We start from the raw sequence: 20,072 nt of genomic DNA on the forward strand, positions 1-20,072 counted from the left end.
CACACAAAAAACTTACATACACATAAAAACTCAAACACAAAAAAAAAATTACACGAACAAAAAAAACTTACACACACAAAAAAAACTTAAACACATATACACACACACAACTTACACAAACACACAAAAAAACTAACACAAAAAAAAAAACTTCTCCGAGTGTTGAAAATGATTTCATGACATTATTTTAGTTTTTTTCTTGTCCCAAACTATTTTTTTATCATGAACCGTTTAGAGACCAATTTGATCAACTTGGAGAAAGTTCAAATAAAATCATTACTGATATTGATATTAGTGCGTAAACTACAAACCGACAAAAATATTCGGAACTTTTTTTTTCTTATAGCCTTGACTTTGAAGACATTGTCGCCCTCCACTACACACACAAAAACTTACACACACACACAAAAACTTACACACCCACAAAAACTTACACACACACACAAAAATTGACACGCACACAAAAACTTACACACGCATAAAAACTCACACACACACAAAAGCTTACACACACAAAAAAAAACTTACACACACATAAAAACTCACACACACACAAAAAAAATTTACACACACAAAAAAAACTTACACGCACAAAAAAAAACTTACACACACACACACACACAACTTACACATACACACACAAAAACTTACAAAAAAAAAAACTTCTCTGAGTGTTTAGAATTTTTTCATTAAATTATTTAAGTTTTTTTTTGCTTGTCCAAAAATATTTTTTTATAATTAACCATTTAGAGACCAATTTGATCAACTTGGAGAAAGTTCAAATAGAATCATTACTGATATTGACATTAGTGCGTAAACTACAAACCGACAAAAATATTCGGAACTTTTTTTTTCTTATAGCCTTGACTTTGAAGACATTGTCGCCCTCCACTATAACTTCGCTAATACATCCTTCTGTCAATCAAGCCATCTCCTCCAAAACACTTTTCAGTCATTTCTTGTTAAAAAAATTTTTATTTCAACTCTCTCACACGGGTTTTTCTACATTTGAACCAGATAATGGACCTAAGTTTCACATTTGATTTATCAACTTGGAGAAAGTTCAAATAGAACCGTTACTGATATGATATTAGTGCTTAAACTACAAACTTACAAAAATATCCAGAACGTTTTTTTTCTTATAGCCTTGACTTTGAATACTTTGTCGCCCTCCACTATAACTTCGCTAATACATCCTTCTACCAATCAAGCCATCTCCCCCAAAACACTTTTCAGTCATTTCTTGTCAAAATTGTTTTATTTCAACTCACCCACATGGGTTTTTCTACATTTGAACCAGAGAATGGAACTAACTTTCAAATTTGAACGATGGAATTGTATTTTCCATAAGTTTCTTATAGGAAACTAGAGTTTATGATAAAAAACCCTTATTACTTCAGATTCAGCGGCAATAGTTTATTTTTCGATCGATATCTGGACTTAAATTTGACTTATGAACCAACGAATTGTATTTTCCATAATTTTCTTACAAAAGTTTACGGTCGAAAACCCTTATTAACTTAGATTTTCTCTAGCAACTCGCCCTCCACTATAACTTCGCTAATACATACTTCTGCCAATCAACCCCGCAGCCCAAAGAGACACCCACAGTCCAAAGAAACACAAACAGCCGAAAGAGACATACACAGTCCAAAAAGACTTAAAACAGGCCAAAGAGACACACATATCCCAAAGAGACACATACAGACCAAAAAGACTCAAACATCCCAAAAAGACACACAGCCCAACGAGACACACGCGGCCTAAAGAGACACACATCACAAAGAGACACCCACAGCCCAAAGAGACACATACAGCTCAAAGAGACGCACATGGCCCAAAGAGACGCACACATCCAACAAAGACACACAAAGCCCAAAACGACACAGAAACCGACAAAAGAGCCACAAACAGACCAAAAAGATTCAAACTGACCAAAGAGACACACAGCCTAAAGAGACAAACACAGGCTAAAGAGACATACACACAGCCCGAAGAGACACACAAAGCCCAAAGAGACAAAAAACGCCCATACAGACACATACAGGCCAAAAAGATTCAAACACCCCAAAGAGACACGCATAACCCAAAGAGACACACATGGCCCCTAAGAGGCACAAAATGCAAAAATAAACCCACACCGACCAAACTTACTCAAACTGCACAAGAGACAAAAACAACTAAAATAGACGCACATTGACCAAAGCGACTCACACATGCAACAGAGAAACACAAAGCCCAAAATAACAAAAACAGGCACAAGAGATAGACACAGACCAAATAGATTCAAGCTGTCAAAAAAGGCCCAATGAGACACACAGCCCAAAGAGACACACACAGCGTCAAGAGACACAAATAGCTCAAAGAGACACAGACAGCCCAAAGAGAAACACAACCCAAAGAGACAAACACAGACCTAAAAGACTCAAACAGCCCAAAGAGACACATACAGACCAAAAAGACTCAGGCACCCCAAAAAGACACACAGTCCAACGAGACACACACAGCCAAAAGAGACACACATATCACAAAGAGACACCCACAGCCAAAAGAGACAAATACAGCCCAAAGAGACGTACACGGCCCCAAAGAGATGCACACATCCAACAGAAAGACACAAAGCCCAAAACGACACAAACAGCCAAAAGAGACACACACACAGACCATAAAGATTCAAACTGCCCAAAGAGACACACAGCCAAAAGATACACACACAGCCAAAAGAGATACAAACTTCATAAGGAGAAAAAAAAACTGTCCTATGAGAAAAAAAACCCCAAAATAGACACACACACCGCCAAAATACAAATAACACGCCCATACAGACACAAACATAGCAAAAAGATCCAAACACCCCAAAGAGACACACATTACCCACAGAGACACACATGCCCTCTAAGAGACACAAACAGCCAAAAGAAACACACACAGACCAAAATGACTCAAACAGCCCAAGAGCCACATACAGCTCAAAGAGCTGCACACGGCCCAAAGAGACGCACACATCCAACAGGGACACACAAAGCCCAAAACGAGACAAAAAGCCAAAAGAGACACACACAGACCAAAAAGATTCAAACTGCCCAAAGAGACACACAGCCTAAAGAGACACACATAGCCCAAAGAGACACACACACAGGCTAAAGAGACACACACAGCCCGAAGAGACACACAAACCTCAAAGAGACACACACACAGTCAAAAGCGAAAAAAAACGCCCATACAGACATATACAGACCAAAAGATTCAAACGCCCCAAAGAGACACACACGGCCCCCTAAGAGACACAAACATCCAAAAGAAAGACATAAAGATCAAAATGACACAAACAGCCCAAAGAGACACACATAGCACAAAGAAACACACACACCCCAAAGAGACACAAACACCCCAAAGAGACAAACACAGACCAAAAAGACTCAAACAGCCCACAGAAACATAAACAGATCAAAAAGACTCAAACACCCCACAGAGACACACAGCCCAAAGTTCATACTGTTATCTTTTTTGCAATGTTTAGGAACAGGCGGGGAGTCCCCACTCGTTTGGAATGGTACCAACAGGACATAAGCAAATAGCACGTAGTTTTATAACGTGTTTAATCACGAGTAGTTTTAAGAATGTGTATGTGAACTCATTACCTACATTCATTGTGCAATCCACTACAAAAACCGAAAAAAAAACCTGTTTGGCCACATTATACGCTGCCAAATAACAGCTGGCTGTAGACTATGCATTGGAAAGCTACCATGGAATGTGCCGTACGCAAATAACATAAGAATGGTTATACGGGCGGCAGAATTCAATAGATACTATCTACTCACCTGGTTCTGCTGCGAATAATAAAATAAATACTCAGCCCCTTCCCTCCACAAATAGCTTTTAACAATTTTAGAATAAATTCAAAAGTCGGCTATAACACCTTAAGTTCTTACTAATGCTTGTGTGTCTGGACAGTTTTGTCAATAAGCCAATAACAATTTTATGATTAATTAAATAAAATTTTATGTTACGTTCATACGCTTTGCTATAAAAATAGCTTCCAAGTTTCAAGTAAACAAAAGGAAAGACACTTACTTTGGCTCCAATGAATCTTTAGCTTCAGTAAACTTATTGTTGAAAAACAGATCCACCGCTTTTTTAGCTTCGACCATGGCTTCATCAAGCGGCACTCTTTGATCTGGAGATATCTTTCGGATCTTCCTGGATACAAAATAGATAGTTGTCATAAAACCAAGTTCAAATCGAGTTCGCAAAAAAAGGTCGGGAAGCAAACTATTAAAGAGATAGCCAGGTAAAAAAGTACAGAACATAAGAAGAAAGAAAACAAAACACAATTTGATATCTTGCGATTCGAAGCAGTTCAAATATGTGTAAAAAGCCAAAAAAACTGACGCCACAGATGCGTTACGTTGCCAATAGGAATTTTAAAAAATATATAAAAGCATATATTAGTAGTGCCCAAAGCGATAAGTTTTTTGTAGAATGTAATTAAAAAGCCAAAGACAGCATTAAAGGATTAATCAGAGAAGTCAGACAAGGTTGGTTTATACCTAGACGGCCGACCTGAGCTTCCAGTTGAATCATTTTCTCATAGTCGCTGAGGCAAACAATTTCAGTTGTATTGAGTTGTTTGAACAAGATTCCCAGGGACAGAACATACCCTAAATAGGGTATGCTTTTAATATACCATAGGGTATGGTATAAGAAAGTGTCTTTCTTATTTTAAAAACATAGGTATTCATAGAGCCAACTCTAAAAGGATGAGGGATTCCTTGAGAGAAATGGTCTTCAACCAGTGTGAACGTTTAGCCGTAATAAGTTATTAATTGTAATTAATCACTTATTATAAAAAAATGAATAAGTAATTAACCACAATTGCTTTAGTTTTCCAGCTGGCTCTGTTGAAGCTGGATAACATGCAGGTAGTCTAAATTTAGACTAAAATATGAACATCCTTAAGATGTAAAACGCTTACCCGGCTTCATCGCTTCATTAATTAAATAAAAAAAACAAGTTTTTTTTAAACTGAAAGTAAGGAGCGACGTTAAAACTTAAAACGAACAGAAATTATTCCGTATATAGAAGGGGCTGCCCCCTCCTCAACGCCTCGCTCTTTACACTAAAGTTTTTTATTGTTTAAAAAAAAAGAGTTTTGAGGAAGTCAAACTTTAGCGTAAAGAGCGAGGCGTTGAGGAGGGGACAGCCCCTTTCATATACGGAATAATTTCTGTTCGTTTTAAGTTTTAACGTCGTTCCTTACTTTCAGTTAAAAAAAAACTTGTTTTTTTATTTAATTTTTGAACGTTTTTGAATTAATGCAGGCTTTGATTTTGGCTCACCGTACATGAATAATTAAAACAAAATTTGCATATTAATTTTACTTTTATTTGGTTTAATGGCTTTCTCGAAACTTGTTTAATTTTATTTACGATCGTTTTTATTATTAATAAATATACGTAACTTACGAATTAACTTACGTAACTAAGTTCTATATTTATATATTTTAATACGTATATTAGGGTGTTTGCCCCCTAGTCAATACCTCTCTCTTTAAGCTAAAGTTCGAATTTTGTTCCAATTCTTTAAAAATGACCCCTTAATCACAAAGGCCGTTATTTAGAATAAATAGCTCTTATGAAAGTAGTAAAAAATCTTTGGCTTAAAGAGCGAGGTATTAACTAGGGGGTGAACTTAATCATATACGTAATATTTTCGATTCGTTTTAAGTTTCGATGTTGCTGCTTACTTTCAGTTGAAAACGTTGATTTTTTATATATTTAATTTCTGATCTTTTTTTTAAATAACGCTGTGAAATCCGGCGCCCCCTTCATAGCAATGTCCCTTCCCCCATGAAAACTTCCTTTATGGAAAGATCCTCCCACATAAACCCCGACCCCCCCCCCCACTACCCGAAAAAAAACCCTGAAAACTTCTGTATACTTCCCAATAACCAATACTATATGTTAACATTGGGTAAAGTTCATAACTTTCAGTCCTCCCCCCGGAGACTTCGGGGGACTAAGTCATCCTAAAAGACATAGTTATCATATTTTCGACCATGCTGAACAAAATGACAATCTCAACATTTTGATCGGGTGATTTTGGGTAAAAAATAAGCGTGGGAGGGGGCCTAGTTGCCCTCCATTTTTTTGTCACTTAAAAAGGGCAATAGAACTTTTAATTTCCGTTCCAATGAGCCCTCCTCCGATATTCTAGGACCACTGGGTCGATACGATCACCAATGGAAAAAAAACTGCTCCGAACAAGGAGCATTTCCTTGAGGAACCGAAAGTGCTGACAACTACTTTAACAAGCCATTTCTGCTGGTGATATAGGTTTACTATTTTATTTCCTGTATTCAAAGGAGCAACAGAAAGGAGCAGAAGGAAATTGAAGGTTTATCTTTGCCCCTTTCTTGGCAGTGATATTACAAAATTAGCCTACGGCAAGAAAATCAGCCATTAAGTTTAAAAAAGGGTACAATTTTCTTTTGAACAGTGATCACAACTCCTCGAAAACCTGATGAATATATATTGCATTAGTTATTTTATATATGAAATCATTACTGTAAACCACCCCCCCCCCTAACCCGTCCATCTTAAATCTTTGCCAAAAAGATAGACAAGTTAAGCTATTTTGAGCCATTATCACACAAGAATTATCAATCAGTGTGGTTGAGGGGCTAAAGTGAGCCAGTGGCCCCCCTACTGCCACTTACTCCTTCTCATGAAGTCAGTTTTTTGTAAAAAGCTAGGCATTTTGATTAGGGAGGCCATAACGAATATGAAACGCACACCCTGCTGCCATCTATAATTAAGTCTAACGCCGACAGGCTATAATTTATTCAAGGATTATTGATTCACTAAGGGGTTAATGACATCATTTTCAAGGTCAATTTATTTGCAGTTTTTAAGTGTATTGACTCCGGGGCGAAGTTTGCGCATGCACACTGAATTCTAACGAGAACGATGTATTGATCCACTAGAGAGAAAGTAGATTTCTGAGAAATTGATTACATAATCGGCGGTGAATTATTGATTCTAACGGGAACAGGATCACGTGTCTCTTCCTAAACCAATCAGGAAGTCGGAAATATTGGCAGGACAGGATTGTAGAGAATATAAGGAAAGGATTTTTGCAATAGTTTTTATTTGTATGTGAATAGAATTCAAGGAGTGAGAACAGTTTGACTTTACTCATTAGGATATATTTGCAATAATGATGAGTGGAATGTTTACACTATTAGAAGTTGATAGTGGAATTGGTAGCAATGACACAAGAGCACCAAACAATCACGAGAGGATCACGGCTTTGTCTGGAATGGGATGGGTATATGCAAGATAAGTGATATCCTTGAGCAAATTTAAAATGAAAGATCAATTAGGCTTTGCTGCAAAAGTTGATATAGCACATGTGAATAGACTTCAAAGTGCTTTAAGTGCATTAGTGAAGCATATCGAAGACAATAAGCTGTATCGCTAATTGTATATGTGTAGTATTATTGTTGTAATTATACAATAACATTGTTTCGAAATCGAAAATGTTCCCTTTCTTTTTGTTAGAATGCTTGGCTAACGAATCATGGTCAGTCTAGAGTCAGCAGTCAGTGATAGGATTAAAAAATGAATAAATTTGAGAAAGAGAGAATTAGATCGAATCTTGTGATTATGGAAACACATTTGATTATGGATGATGATTTTTTCGAATTATCCCTTCAACGGAAGATATTCTCACAGGGAACACTTGACATTATAATGAAAGGTGACTCTCCCCCATTGGACTATTGTGTGAAACTGTGTTGATGTCATTCAACAGCTGATACTCAATTTATCGATGTATAAATTTAAACAGAACAATATAATATCGTGGATACGATTTTAAAGGCAATACCGTAGATTCAATGCCGATGGCTCCCCCATTCGAAAGAGGTAAAGTCACAAAGTTACTCCTCTCACCTTTCCTCCCTTCTGAATTTATAGGACGAGGATCAGTTTCGTTTTAGCTGTGAGACAGGTGACATCGGAAACCAAAAAATTATCTATACATGTCCACTATGCATGTACACTCTTGGCAGTTGGACATTATGTGAGAATTGTACAATTATTGATGACTATAATGAAAAGTGCAAATTATTAGTAATCCTTTTAAATTGGATAAAGGCTATGCTTTAAAAATTAAAGTATGTAATTCATGTCTTGAAGAGATTTGTGACTCTTACCCTAGAGTGCATCTGTGCTCCAATTGTCACTTTAACAAATGTGATCAGTGGGAGAATACTTACCCCTGTATGAATGGAAAGAATCCCAAGCGTGATTTTAGTTTATTTCTACGAGATTGGTATCGTCGAGGATTTAAATTATTCTGGGAGGAAGAATCATGTCTAAGATTCAACTGTTTGGGTAACAAGACAATTTGGTTTCTACGTCATCGTTGTGACGACACTGCCTATTATTACTATAAACCAAGTGATTTTTATTTGGCAGTTACTGAATGTGATTCGCCATTAGAAAACACTGTATGTGATATTGCTTCAAATATACAGATTGAAACTCGTGAATTTCATAATATAAATGCAAATAGTATCATTGACTATACAAAGAGATATGACAAGAGTGAAGTTACATTATACTGTAGAAAATGTTACCCTGACTTTGCAGCCAAACAAGATCAATATACACTGAATCCAAATGATTTACCGGCATTAGTGGTTCACGACAGTTGCCTATACACCGAAGAAGAATAAATCTAAAGTGAAGAGTAAAGACATTGTTGTATATACATTTTTCATTTATTGATAAACAAATTCAAATACTTTTTTTAAGCACTTTACTCGTAGGGCACCAAATTTATATTATACAGGTCTGAGAGGATATTTTTCACCATAAAGTCGTTCAGACGAGGATTGTCTACATAAATGTTGAAAACTGCTTGTAAGTATAGACACGATATCGGAACACAAAATATAGTAGTGCATGGAAGGCACAGCTTTAGTCGTCAGATCCTGCACTCTTTTCTGATTTTGAACAATAGTTTTCCCACTGCTTTCTATATAGTTGTTGATATGTGGAGTTTAGAATGTAGAGGCTAGACCAAGAGGATCAAAAAATTCAATCGTCTTTGCTGTTTGAAAGATGCAAAATTAATGATCCGTGTGCAAAGTTAATGGATGGCTATTATGAGTATATAGGGTATGGTTGACACTTTGCATGTTCCCAAGAAAGTCCAAGAGAAGAAAATAGAATCTGTATTTGGACATGTAGGGGTCAATATTAAAAACACTGATCATTAGAATAGAGTTCATGGTGCCAAGTTAAATAGAATACTGCCTTTTGAAAAGATTTCCTAATAAATTTTAGACTGATTTAGCGAGATTAGTGCAATACTCTCAGCTAACAGATCGGCAAATGTACACTCTAAACGCACACTCCCCGTACGTACTATACTCGTATCCTGGGTGCCAGACAAATCCAATGCAATGGTACCACGTGTTTTAGCAAACATTTCTTCGGTTGTACAATTTTCCAATTGTTTTAAATCATGGTCCAAGGTTTGCATAGTTAACTCATATAATGTTCTTTGTTATTTATCCAAAGATAAATTGTAGAGTGGGATTCTATTTACTTTGCAGACAAGAGATGAAAGCCCAAACATTTCAAATTTATGTGGGCATCCAGCCCACGATCCTATTGCAATAGCGCTTTTTAGAAATGCCAAAGCCAGTTTTGACGGACTTTCACCATTGATAAAGGATGAGTCAGTGAAGGTGCGTGAGCCCGTGGCAATATGACGCTAATTGGTGATTGTTCGAGGAACAAGTAGTTTAATATTATTTCCACTAGCTCTATGTTTTTCCACTTCCAAAGAAACAGAACTCATAACCTGGTGTTTGCGTACATGTAGTATTGCCGAGGTGAGGGAGAGAGTTACATCAGGATTGGCAGCAAGTTCTTTTCTCAATATAAAATTGGATGGTGCAAGCGTTAATTTTATATCCACTTTAATATTGGGTGGTAGCCATTGGGGTATATGAAATATTTCATGATATATTTTTCCAACTAGATGTAATTCACTAGTTGTAGCATTTTTAAGTGTATCTGTACTATCAGTATTAGTAATATATTCATATCCATTGGAGGTGGCTCTCAATTCCTTGTATGACTTGGGTGTCATCAGCTTGAATTGCATATAGCTTGTTTAATTTGAGAGATTGTTGCTTGTGCTCACCAGCGTGCCATTGATGTAGACACTGATTTGGGGAAATAAATTATGTAATATACAATTTTCATAGGATATTCTATCAGCAAGAATTGGCAACGTATTATTGGATTTCCAGACTTTTACCCGTAAATCTATAAAAGTCGCAGACATATCCATTAATTAGTCTTCATTAGAATAATTTTGAAAGCTAAAATTATCGGAGAGGTGTCGTTGTGGGCATATTTGTTCACAGTATCCATGTTTCAAACTCAGATCAACATTTTCTGCTTTGAATAGATTCAACGAAGAGGTGATTGAAGTTTGAGAATCCTTATGCAGTAGATATGTCATTTTAGGAAAAGAAATCTAGTTTCCATGTAACAATTTTCTTTCTGGGGCTTTTTCATCTACTTTTTACTGTACGTGTCGATTTTTTCCATCTTCTCTTTGACAGGGGTGATGTCTTACGTTTCTGACCTGAGTAGACACTGATGAGTGTTGCACTGTTTCTCGACCTTTTTAAACGTTTTCCATTTTGTTTTAATCTCTCGCCAAGGGCTTGCGCTCTGGACCTAAGATTTTCCGAAGCACATTTTTTAAAATCCTTGCCAGAGCTCCAATCGTAGAGTGTAGAGGATGCAAAATCTGTTGCAGCCGGTACAATATATTTAATAGCCAGAGGTAGTGCAGAGCGAAACAGCTTAGCAAACCAACTGCCAAGAACGTAGCCAGACATTGACGAGTGACCTTTGTAATATTCCATTCCATTGCCCTGTTGTCTTGGGCCAAGAGTATTAACATAGCAGTCAATATCAGGACAAATGAATTCCACTTTTCTATTAGACATCTTGTTGTTGTATGGGTCGAAAATGGCATGTAATCACAGCCAAACCTTTTGAATTGTTAGAGGATCACCTAATTCAGTTCTTAGTGTTAACTGACAGAGTTCCAAATAGGAAGTGTTTACGGGAATATACTGAAGATGCTTTATATTGTAGTGGTGAATATGTTCTTGATTGGTTTTTCGTTCACGAACTCGTAGGAGGGGAACATTGCTATTGCCAACCCGGGATGTTTCCACAAATGAAGCGTAGAGAAATATACAAGTGTCTGTGGAGAAGGCAGGCGGATAGTCATCAAAAATGAAATTAGTGTTTCCAGCAGTTTTACCGTTGATTATATTGAGCTTAAAGCCAAGAACATCATTTAGAATATCATTGAGAATAACCTTTTCATTGGCAATGGGTGAACTAATGTAGATCTTGCCCTCCTCCTTAGAACAGTTGAAATGAAAAGCTCCTTTTTTACGAGCGGAAATTCTTTTATTGATAGAACGACATAAATCATTCACACAAGTGAGTTCTTCATAGGGTAATTCAATATATGGATAATTCATCCAATTGATCTGTTGAATTTGTCTTTGGTCATACGAGGTTGGCGGCCAATTCTTGAGTTCAATTTTTATATAATATTTATGATCTTTTTTGGAGATACCACTTGTATTTCTGAAAATACAGTCGCCATGAGCCACGTCATACTGTCCATCGTCAAATTTAATAGTGGGAGAGAGTTTCGTCCAAAAATCACTTGTTTTATTCAAGTCATTGTAGAGAGGATCAGAAAAATTGGACATGAATGTCACATAGAAATCATTGGGCATTGTTAATATCTTCAACATTGACCCAAGAATCAAAATCAGAGTTGTATCCTAGCCAACGAACAAGCAATTGTCTCTTGCCCCTACGAGTACGACTCTTTAATATCTTTTCAATTGGATAAATTTCACTAGAGTTTCTAACTTTTTGCAGTTCATATTCAAAATATAAATCATGAATCATGAATAAAAGCAGCAGTATTTTTCAGCGTACAATACATTGAAATTAATAGACGAATCGTTCTTATCAATCGTTCAGCCAATACAGCCTTTATTAGACTATGACTATGATAGAGCGTTGTTGTATATTTTAATCGAACATTTTGCGTATGTGGATCAACAAATTTGGTACTGCGATCCGTTCGATTTTTTCAATTGCAATCCTGTTCAAAAATACTTTCTATAGCATGAGCAACTTCAACACCTCTCTTTGATTGCAATCGAATGGCATAGGCATAGCGACTAAAGACACTGATTGCCACTAGAACATATTTGTAGGGTGCATTGTGACGCCTTTGAATCGGGTCTAAAGTTAAAAGATCAGTTTGCATTATATGCAGAGGGAAAAAGGCTTTAGTTTGTCGATATTATTTTCCACGAAGCCTGCGATTCCGATGAAGTGTGTAACTCGGTTCCTTTTCTAGATACTCTTTTGCTTTTTTTTTTAATGTGCTGCCATCTATGTCAGAGGCAACTTTAGAAAGCGTTGTGGGGGAACTTAGACTTCCCGCTTCACCAATATTTTAATTGACATGCTTCAGAACTTCAACTATTTTGAACGCAAACACGTAGTGTAATGTCCACTGTCCTTTTGCACACTGGAGGGTGAATCAATCCGTCTTCGCTTTTGACTAGCAGCCACAGATGTTATAAAATCATTGCTTCTGCTGCTGCTGCTAGTATTTTCCAAAATTGAATCATCTTCTTTTTTAAATGGTGGTGTTGGCGTTGTTGGAGGACTATATTCTCTTAGTTTCTTTAGAATTTGCTTATTGCAAATAAGACTTTTGGGGAAGTTTGATGCATTGAGAAAGGTATATAGATTACTGTCAAATGATAAAAGTCCTTTACGATTCGTCACCATATCACAAATTAAATCAACTAGATTATAAATTTTCTCCTGAATTATAATTCGTTTCCCTGTGCTATCGACCTGAACTTGATCACCACCACTTTCCAACATGAGATATGCTAATACTCTTTTACTCTGTTCTCGATAGGTCACTGGCAATAGGTTTCCAATTGATGTCACTATGGAATTCAATTCCTTCTCCTTTGATTGTGCAGAATCTTGAGATGTTTCCTGTTTAGGGTGATCTGTGACGACGGCAGTTTTCTCACGATAAGGTCTATGTTTGTCCACACGTCGCAATGGATCTTGAAGTAAAACTAGCTTTTTGTCATCGGATATATTTTCATCATTAATAAATTTGCTTAGATTGTCTTCAAAAAGTTCCACGGGCGAGAGGACAAGTTCAAATGGCGTCAATTTATAGGGTTTAGCCGTTCTCTAGAGAAAACTGTTTACAAGTCCTGCAATTATTGATATTAAAAGTGTAAAACAGCTACCGCCCGCTTGAAGGAGACGTTTTCGTTTAAACATTTTTCCCTTGTATTTGCAAGCCAAGGCACGTACATTGGAACGATGTTGCTTTGTCTGTTGTCTAACACCTTCTGGCAAGTGTACATTGCCCTCAGTTAAATTTAAGCAAAGTTCAGTTATTATATTAATAAATTCATTGTCAACACCATGTTGAGTATGGCCTTCCTGAGTAAGGGTTTTGAAGTGTCTAAAACGGAAAATAAATGCCGTTGTTCGTGTAGTTTCTTCAGTGTCATGATGGTAACTAATAGCTTTTTCTACTGTTCACCGGAAAATATACAGTAATTTCTGGGTCGAAAATATCTGTGACTACACGTAGATCCTCGGGTGTGCTCTGATTAAGATCTAGCAATATGCAGCCGTAAGGCTTATTTGTCGTCTGAGTCCGTGCTGACAGCAGAAATTTGGGAACGTCTGGATATATTTACTCATTGAGACTTATTGGCGACCTGGAATTACAAACAAAACGGTACATAACATAAATGGTACAATTCAAAGCAAGGGTTCTCATAAATATGCTCTGATGAAACAGATTGTGTACATCTAGGGTTATGGAAATGTGTTCATGATGAGAACGAACGGGAAATAGATGTAGCATTTCTTGTGAAAACTATTCAACTGATTCAGCAAATTATTACGAATCAACCATAAGCTTGGTTCAATACTATTGAAAGCATCATTTCTTGGTAAGACTTGTATTGGTAAAGATGTGGAAATACTTTTTACTTAATCCTAGGACTCCTAACAAATAGTGTAGCAATGATAAATTTTCTTTGAATTTTCCAAAAACATTTTATTACAATTTTGAATTATTTTAGCTAAAAGTGTCGTTTTCCTAGACATTGATGGACCACACAGAAACGACCTAAATGGTGTTTTAAATTGATACATACTGCTACTGCTGTTGACAACAGTCAGACTACAACTAACTGTAAACCATACTTATGTAATGAATAAGTAGTAATAATAATTTTCCCATAGATCTATCTAGTACGTTAACAAGAACAACAAAAACAATATTTCATTCATTTATCAAAATAAAAACCCTTTTCTGTTCAACAAGAACAACATTTATTGAACAAAAACACTTGTACAACAAGAACAACAACTCTATTTGTGCAACATTTTTTCACTGTTTTGTTCAACAAGAACAACATTTATTATCATAAAAACACTTCTGTACAAGAAGAACAACATTTATTAACAACAACATTTTCTTCTGTTCAAGAAGAACAACATTTATTAACAACAATTTTTTTTCACTTTTTTGTTCAACAAGAACAATATTTATTGTCAAAAATATTTGTTCAACAAGAACAACACTATATGTACAACAACATTTATTGTCATAAAAAACACTTTTTGTTCAGCAACACTATCTCTACACACACATTTTTGTACAATAGCACTATTTGTACAACAATATATTGACAAAGAAACAACTTAAAATAGCACAGTTGAACACTATGAATTTAAAAGGATACCCAACACCCTCCAGGGAGCCACGGGCCGAAGGCCGTCTGCGGGTGGGACCCCCCGGAGCCGTGGGCCGAAGGCCGTTCACGGGCGGGACCCCTCCACCCCCCGGGTCGCTATGGAAAAACTGTATATAATAGTCGCCGTCATTGCTGCTGCAGGTTAGGTTAGATTTGAGCATTTAAGTTAATTCATGAAAGGTTGGGTTAGGTTTGAGTTAGGTTTGAGTTAGGTTAATTTATCAGGTTAGGTTTGAGTTAGGTTAATTTATCAAGTTATGTTTGAGTTAGGTTAATTTATCCGGACCAAGTTGGTTGCGATAGTCTACACAATAAACCCAGTCTGAAATTCTATAGTGGCCCTGGGGGAGTACATTTACACCATTCTCAAGCACAAAGACCTTGTCGGATATACATGACATTGCAGTCTTTTCAACTCTAACAGTATAATTTTTACACTGCTGAGAGCGAATTGCAAGCACTTGTGCTCTCGGCACTATGCTACTCTCTACACAGGTTCTGTAGACACTCATGTTATAATTGTTCTTTACAAAATGTGTAGGCACCCCTTTACACGCCTGGTTTATGTCCCTTTTATGAATTTCCACGCAATAAACTTCAGGACCCGGGAACACCCCATTGGATATCAAATAACTCCCTGTCTCTGATTTTAACATGAGTAGTTAATTAGGGGCCTGACTTTTCACCAACTTGGGGTAGAAGGACAGATTACAGTTAGTGAAATCCATCCACGAGCTGATGTGTTCCCCATTTTCTAAATCTCCCAATAAATCCCCGATTTTTATTTTTAAAAGCAGAGAATCTGTGTCCCCATAGTACACTTGAACCTCCCCCTCCCTTGGCCATTGTACCTTGCACACATTGTAAAATAAACGAAAACATGAGCTTTTTCAAGTACTGGACTACCTAAATAATAAATTTCAAGTACTGAACTACCTCCTGCTATATTCTTGTTCAGTACCTTATTTCTCTTTTTCCTGTGTAGAAGAACCATGTTTGTCTCTATGCTCGTGAACAATGTAAAATTTGGGTCTGCAATAAATCATGCACATTCTTGAGGGTCAGTCACGACGTCACAACGAGATCTGTTCCGTACGCTTTCACAAATTTTGCCAAACGCTGAATTTAGAATTAGCTTGTACAATTCCTTCTCTACCTTACTGTTTGCCCGAGAGCGTTTATTGACAAAGGTATCGATAAACATCTTCATAATAAGTTTTGTGGCTGAATTACAGTACCCTATGTATTTTCGTGATCTTGAAACCATTGTTCACCATCCAGCGCAAAAGCACACGATGATCAACGAAATTCTCTTTAGAGTCCAGATCTACAATCAGTTTCTGCTTGGAGAGGGTCCAGTCCATCCCCATATCCTCAACCAATGATCGATTGTATGGACTCAGTGAGTCCTTGGTCACTGGTCAATTGATACAGGGGAAAACAAAATCTCTGACTGAATCATGAAGCGCCAATGGAATTTGTCCGTCAATTTCGACATCCTTGTTGCCCATTGTCCTCGACGATGTTAATGACGAGGAACTCACAAGGATTCTCAAGCCATTTATAGTTTCCACAAGGCAAAGAGTAGTGAGACATTGCCGAGGAATACAACGAGTCCATGTCAAGGAAAACTGCATTTGACTTTACACCAGCGTCTTGCCCGCTTGGATCTATTTTCAAAACGTGATCTCCATGAAAAACGTACCCACCCCTCATTGACCTTTCTACAAAAAAGGTGTTGAGTTGCCTTAGTTATCAAGCGAATGTATTACCTACTAAATTTTAAGATCAAATTCCATCAACCAATGTGGTATGAAAAATAATGTCATATATTTAGTTAACACTCTGAATTAATTTTATATTTGTTTTATAGACAATATCTAACAGAGTTAAAACGTCACAGGCCAAGTAGAGTCTACAATAATCCCACCCATTTTGATAATTACCCTTAGCCCAGAGTTTCCTGACAGGTTTATAGTCCTTGGCAGTGCATTCACTGTTGGTGAGTAAATTAAAGAAAGCTTCAGTCGAAGGTAGTTTCACCTTGCTTAAGCAAGCACCAGAACAGTAATAGTCTTATGCATATACACCTTTACAGGTCAATAGGTCATACATTTAACTGTCTGGAAAGCGCTGTCTAAGCAAAGGAAAACTATCAAAATTGTCGCTTTTCTGCACTTGAATCAATTGACTCAATGCTTTGGGGAAAAAACTAAAAGAATCGAAAAACCCAATTTTATTCAGACACGTATGCCCCTTATTCACTACCTGCCATTTCAACTCGAGAAGCACTAGCTTCTCTGCTGATTTGGGGATGATGTTATAGGTAAATGAATTGTTTACCCATGGACTATCTACTCCCCCTCCCTCCTTGTGCATACGTGCCAAAGCCGGTAAAATAAATTTTAAATCACAATTTGCATTGTGAATGAAAACTGGAATAAAAACTGCTGGCTTACATTCACATTGCAACTGATGCGCTACCCCTCTAAAATTACTACCCCCTGACGATATTTCCTGGCACAATTGATTGTGGTCCCTGACTTTCCCCGCCCCCCCTCTTTTCCCCCTAGTGCCTTTCCCCTTAGTCCCCTCTTCAAATTCCCCCTTACAAACCCAACAGATGTTTTGATTTTTAATTGCGAGACGATCCTCTGCAGAGAACAGCATTGGGTAATGAATATTTCTTAAACGAGGAATAGCATCATTTACAGTGTCAATTTCTTAGATCAGTACCTAGATCCTGAACCCATCCTAATCCCACGTTTCAACGATATCTGATAATTGCGCAGTTTTAGAGCTCTCTCTTTATGCCAGAGTATAGAAGACTTCAACTGCACGATGTTTTTTGGTTCGAGTTGGTAGTTAATGATTTTACACTACCATTAGCTTTGCTTCACAAGCCAAAAAGATTTTATTGCTTTGGAGGAGGGTATTTTGGAAATTTTTAAAACGTAAGATGGCCCTATCACCTGAAACTGTTTCCACTGACTGATAGCCATGCCGTCTACAATGCTTCATGTGATTCCGTAGTTTTAAATCACTATGAAATCTAGACAGGCATTACGGACAGTAGAAGCGAGTCCCCATTTTTTTAAATTCCCTCAAAAGTCGGATGCTGTCTGTAATAGGGTTGAAATAACCAACTGTAATGGGTTCACTGGATGGTGTGTGCGAAAGTCGAATCCAGTGCTTCCCCTACTCAACCGACGGGACCCTGACTTGGAATTACAACTCCTTCTTTTTACAACGAGCCCCATCTTCTAATTCCGTTTAATATTAAACCGATGTAACGCCGATAATTAAATGGGCATTGCTTCTTTCAAAAATATCAAATTACATGAGTATTATGGGTTTCTCTCCTCTAAACAAGAAAAATCTACAATGGGAAAATCGGACCCCAACTTCCCATGTACAGCCCAGTATTCTAAATTTTTCTTTGAAGCGTCACGTGCTATTGGCTCGAATGCTGATATAAGGCTCGGGGAAAGCGTACATGAAACCTTTTTGGCCTGTTTCAAAACAGATTCGTTCAACGCCCTGACATTCTTCTAAATCTGGATTAAATTTTAAAACTATAGCCCACGGCCCACCTGCCCCCCTCTTAAAATAAAATCTTTTTTAAATTTATAAATATTAACGCTTAAATTTTCAACAAAAAGAACAAAAGACCTAATTCCATTTTCGCTTGAATTTTCTAAATGGGTAATAATATTGCCTACCCAATCCATAAAAACTGATTCTTAATTTTCTAAATGCGGATAAACCACTTGCATCTCGGTATGTACATAATGATGATAAACCTCACTTTTACCCTCATTTAAATAGAATACCCATAAAACAATTGAAACCTTAATTGAATCCCTACCCCCCTTAAAACTGAATCTGGTTTTCTAAGAGTGTACGAATTCTATCTACATATTTATGGACAATTTCTATAGGATCAAATACAAAATTACCCCCCATAAGCGAATTAAAAGGATCCCCAAAAGTCGCAGTGTAAACAACTATCATATTTAATATTGAATTTGAGAGCTGGAATTCGGCAAATGTCATAAATTGGTTATTGTCACCCTCCTCCTTCCCCTCTTGTATATTATCACCACCCCCTCTCCCAAATTGTTCATCAATAGGGTTGTTCGAAGCCATTTCATCATCCTCCTCCCCCTCTTGTATATTATCACCACCCCTCCCACATTGTTCATCAATAGGGTTGTTCGAAGCCATTTCATCCTCCTCCTCCCCCTCTTGTATATTATCACCACCCCTCCCCCAAATTGTTCATCAATAGGGTTGTTCGAAGCCATTTCATCCTCCTCCCCCTCTTGCATATGATCACCACCCCCTCCCACATTGTTCATCAATAGGGTTGTTCGAAGCCATTTCATCCTCCTCCTCCCCCTCTTGTATATTATCATCACCCCCCCCCCCCACATTGTTCAATAATAGGACTATGGGAAGCCATTTCAGTTGTTTGACGTATACTCATGTAATCTGAGGGAGGAGGGTTCCCTGTTAATTCCCGGGTAAAGTCGTCTAAAAGCTGTAAAGTACTCGGACTTAGCAGAGGTAAGTCCCCCTGCTCAACTGTGCCACTATCTACATTAAAATAATCAGTTAAAAATCGTCTATATTATCTGGAATTTCGTTGATGGTGAATTGTTGCAAATGAACTCCACAGGCGTGTCTTCTTCTCCAACTGACGAGCAGGGGGGAGATGGCGAATATGGAACCAATGCAACCTATAAAAGAAAATAGCTTATTTACAAAGTGTCTGAATCACCCTATTTTTTAAATTGTATTATTATTTACGTATTATTTAAAACGCGCTTAGTAGTAGTAGCAGTATGCACATAGAAGCATTTGGTTAAGTCACTGTTCCCTACTCTATATATTCTGAAAGTTCCAATTTCCAACTTAATATAAGATATTTACAATCTAAAAGATGACATAGTAGGTTTTGATTTTGTTCAAACAACCCCTCAAAAAGTTTCATATCAATACTTTATTTGCTTTGAAAAAAACGGGGTCTTTACTTGATTTGAAATGGATAGCCTATCCCTTTCAGGCCATATCCTCTCATGATACACAACTCATTCCGATAGAAAAATTGTTTTTA

The 20,072-nt window shown here is 37.1% G+C and overlaps 1 protein-coding gene across 3 annotated transcripts in view; it reads right to left on the bottom strand.

The window, feature by feature from the left end:
* LOC148956078 (tetratricopeptide repeat protein 39B-like) overlaps positions 1-20,072 on the bottom strand; it is a 276,357-nt gene that overhangs the window by 113,241 nt on the left and 143,044 nt on the right. For all 3 annotated transcript variants that reach the window (XM_089092458.1, XM_089092545.1, XM_089092376.1), the window contains one exon: positions 4,078-4,203. In XM_089092458.1, coding sequence (XP_088948584.1) covers positions 4,078-4,203 — 126 coding nt within the window. The remainder of the gene's footprint in view (positions 1-4,077; positions 4,204-20,072) is intronic.

Source organism: Artemia sp. Qi Xiang Cuo, chromosome 1 (assembly GCF_049724085.1).
Source record: "Artemia sp. Qi Xiang Cuo chromosome 1, ASM4972408v1, whole genome shotgun sequence".
Taxonomy (NCBI): domain Eukaryota; kingdom Metazoa; phylum Arthropoda; class Branchiopoda; order Anostraca; family Artemiidae; genus Artemia; species Artemia sp. Qi Xiang Cuo.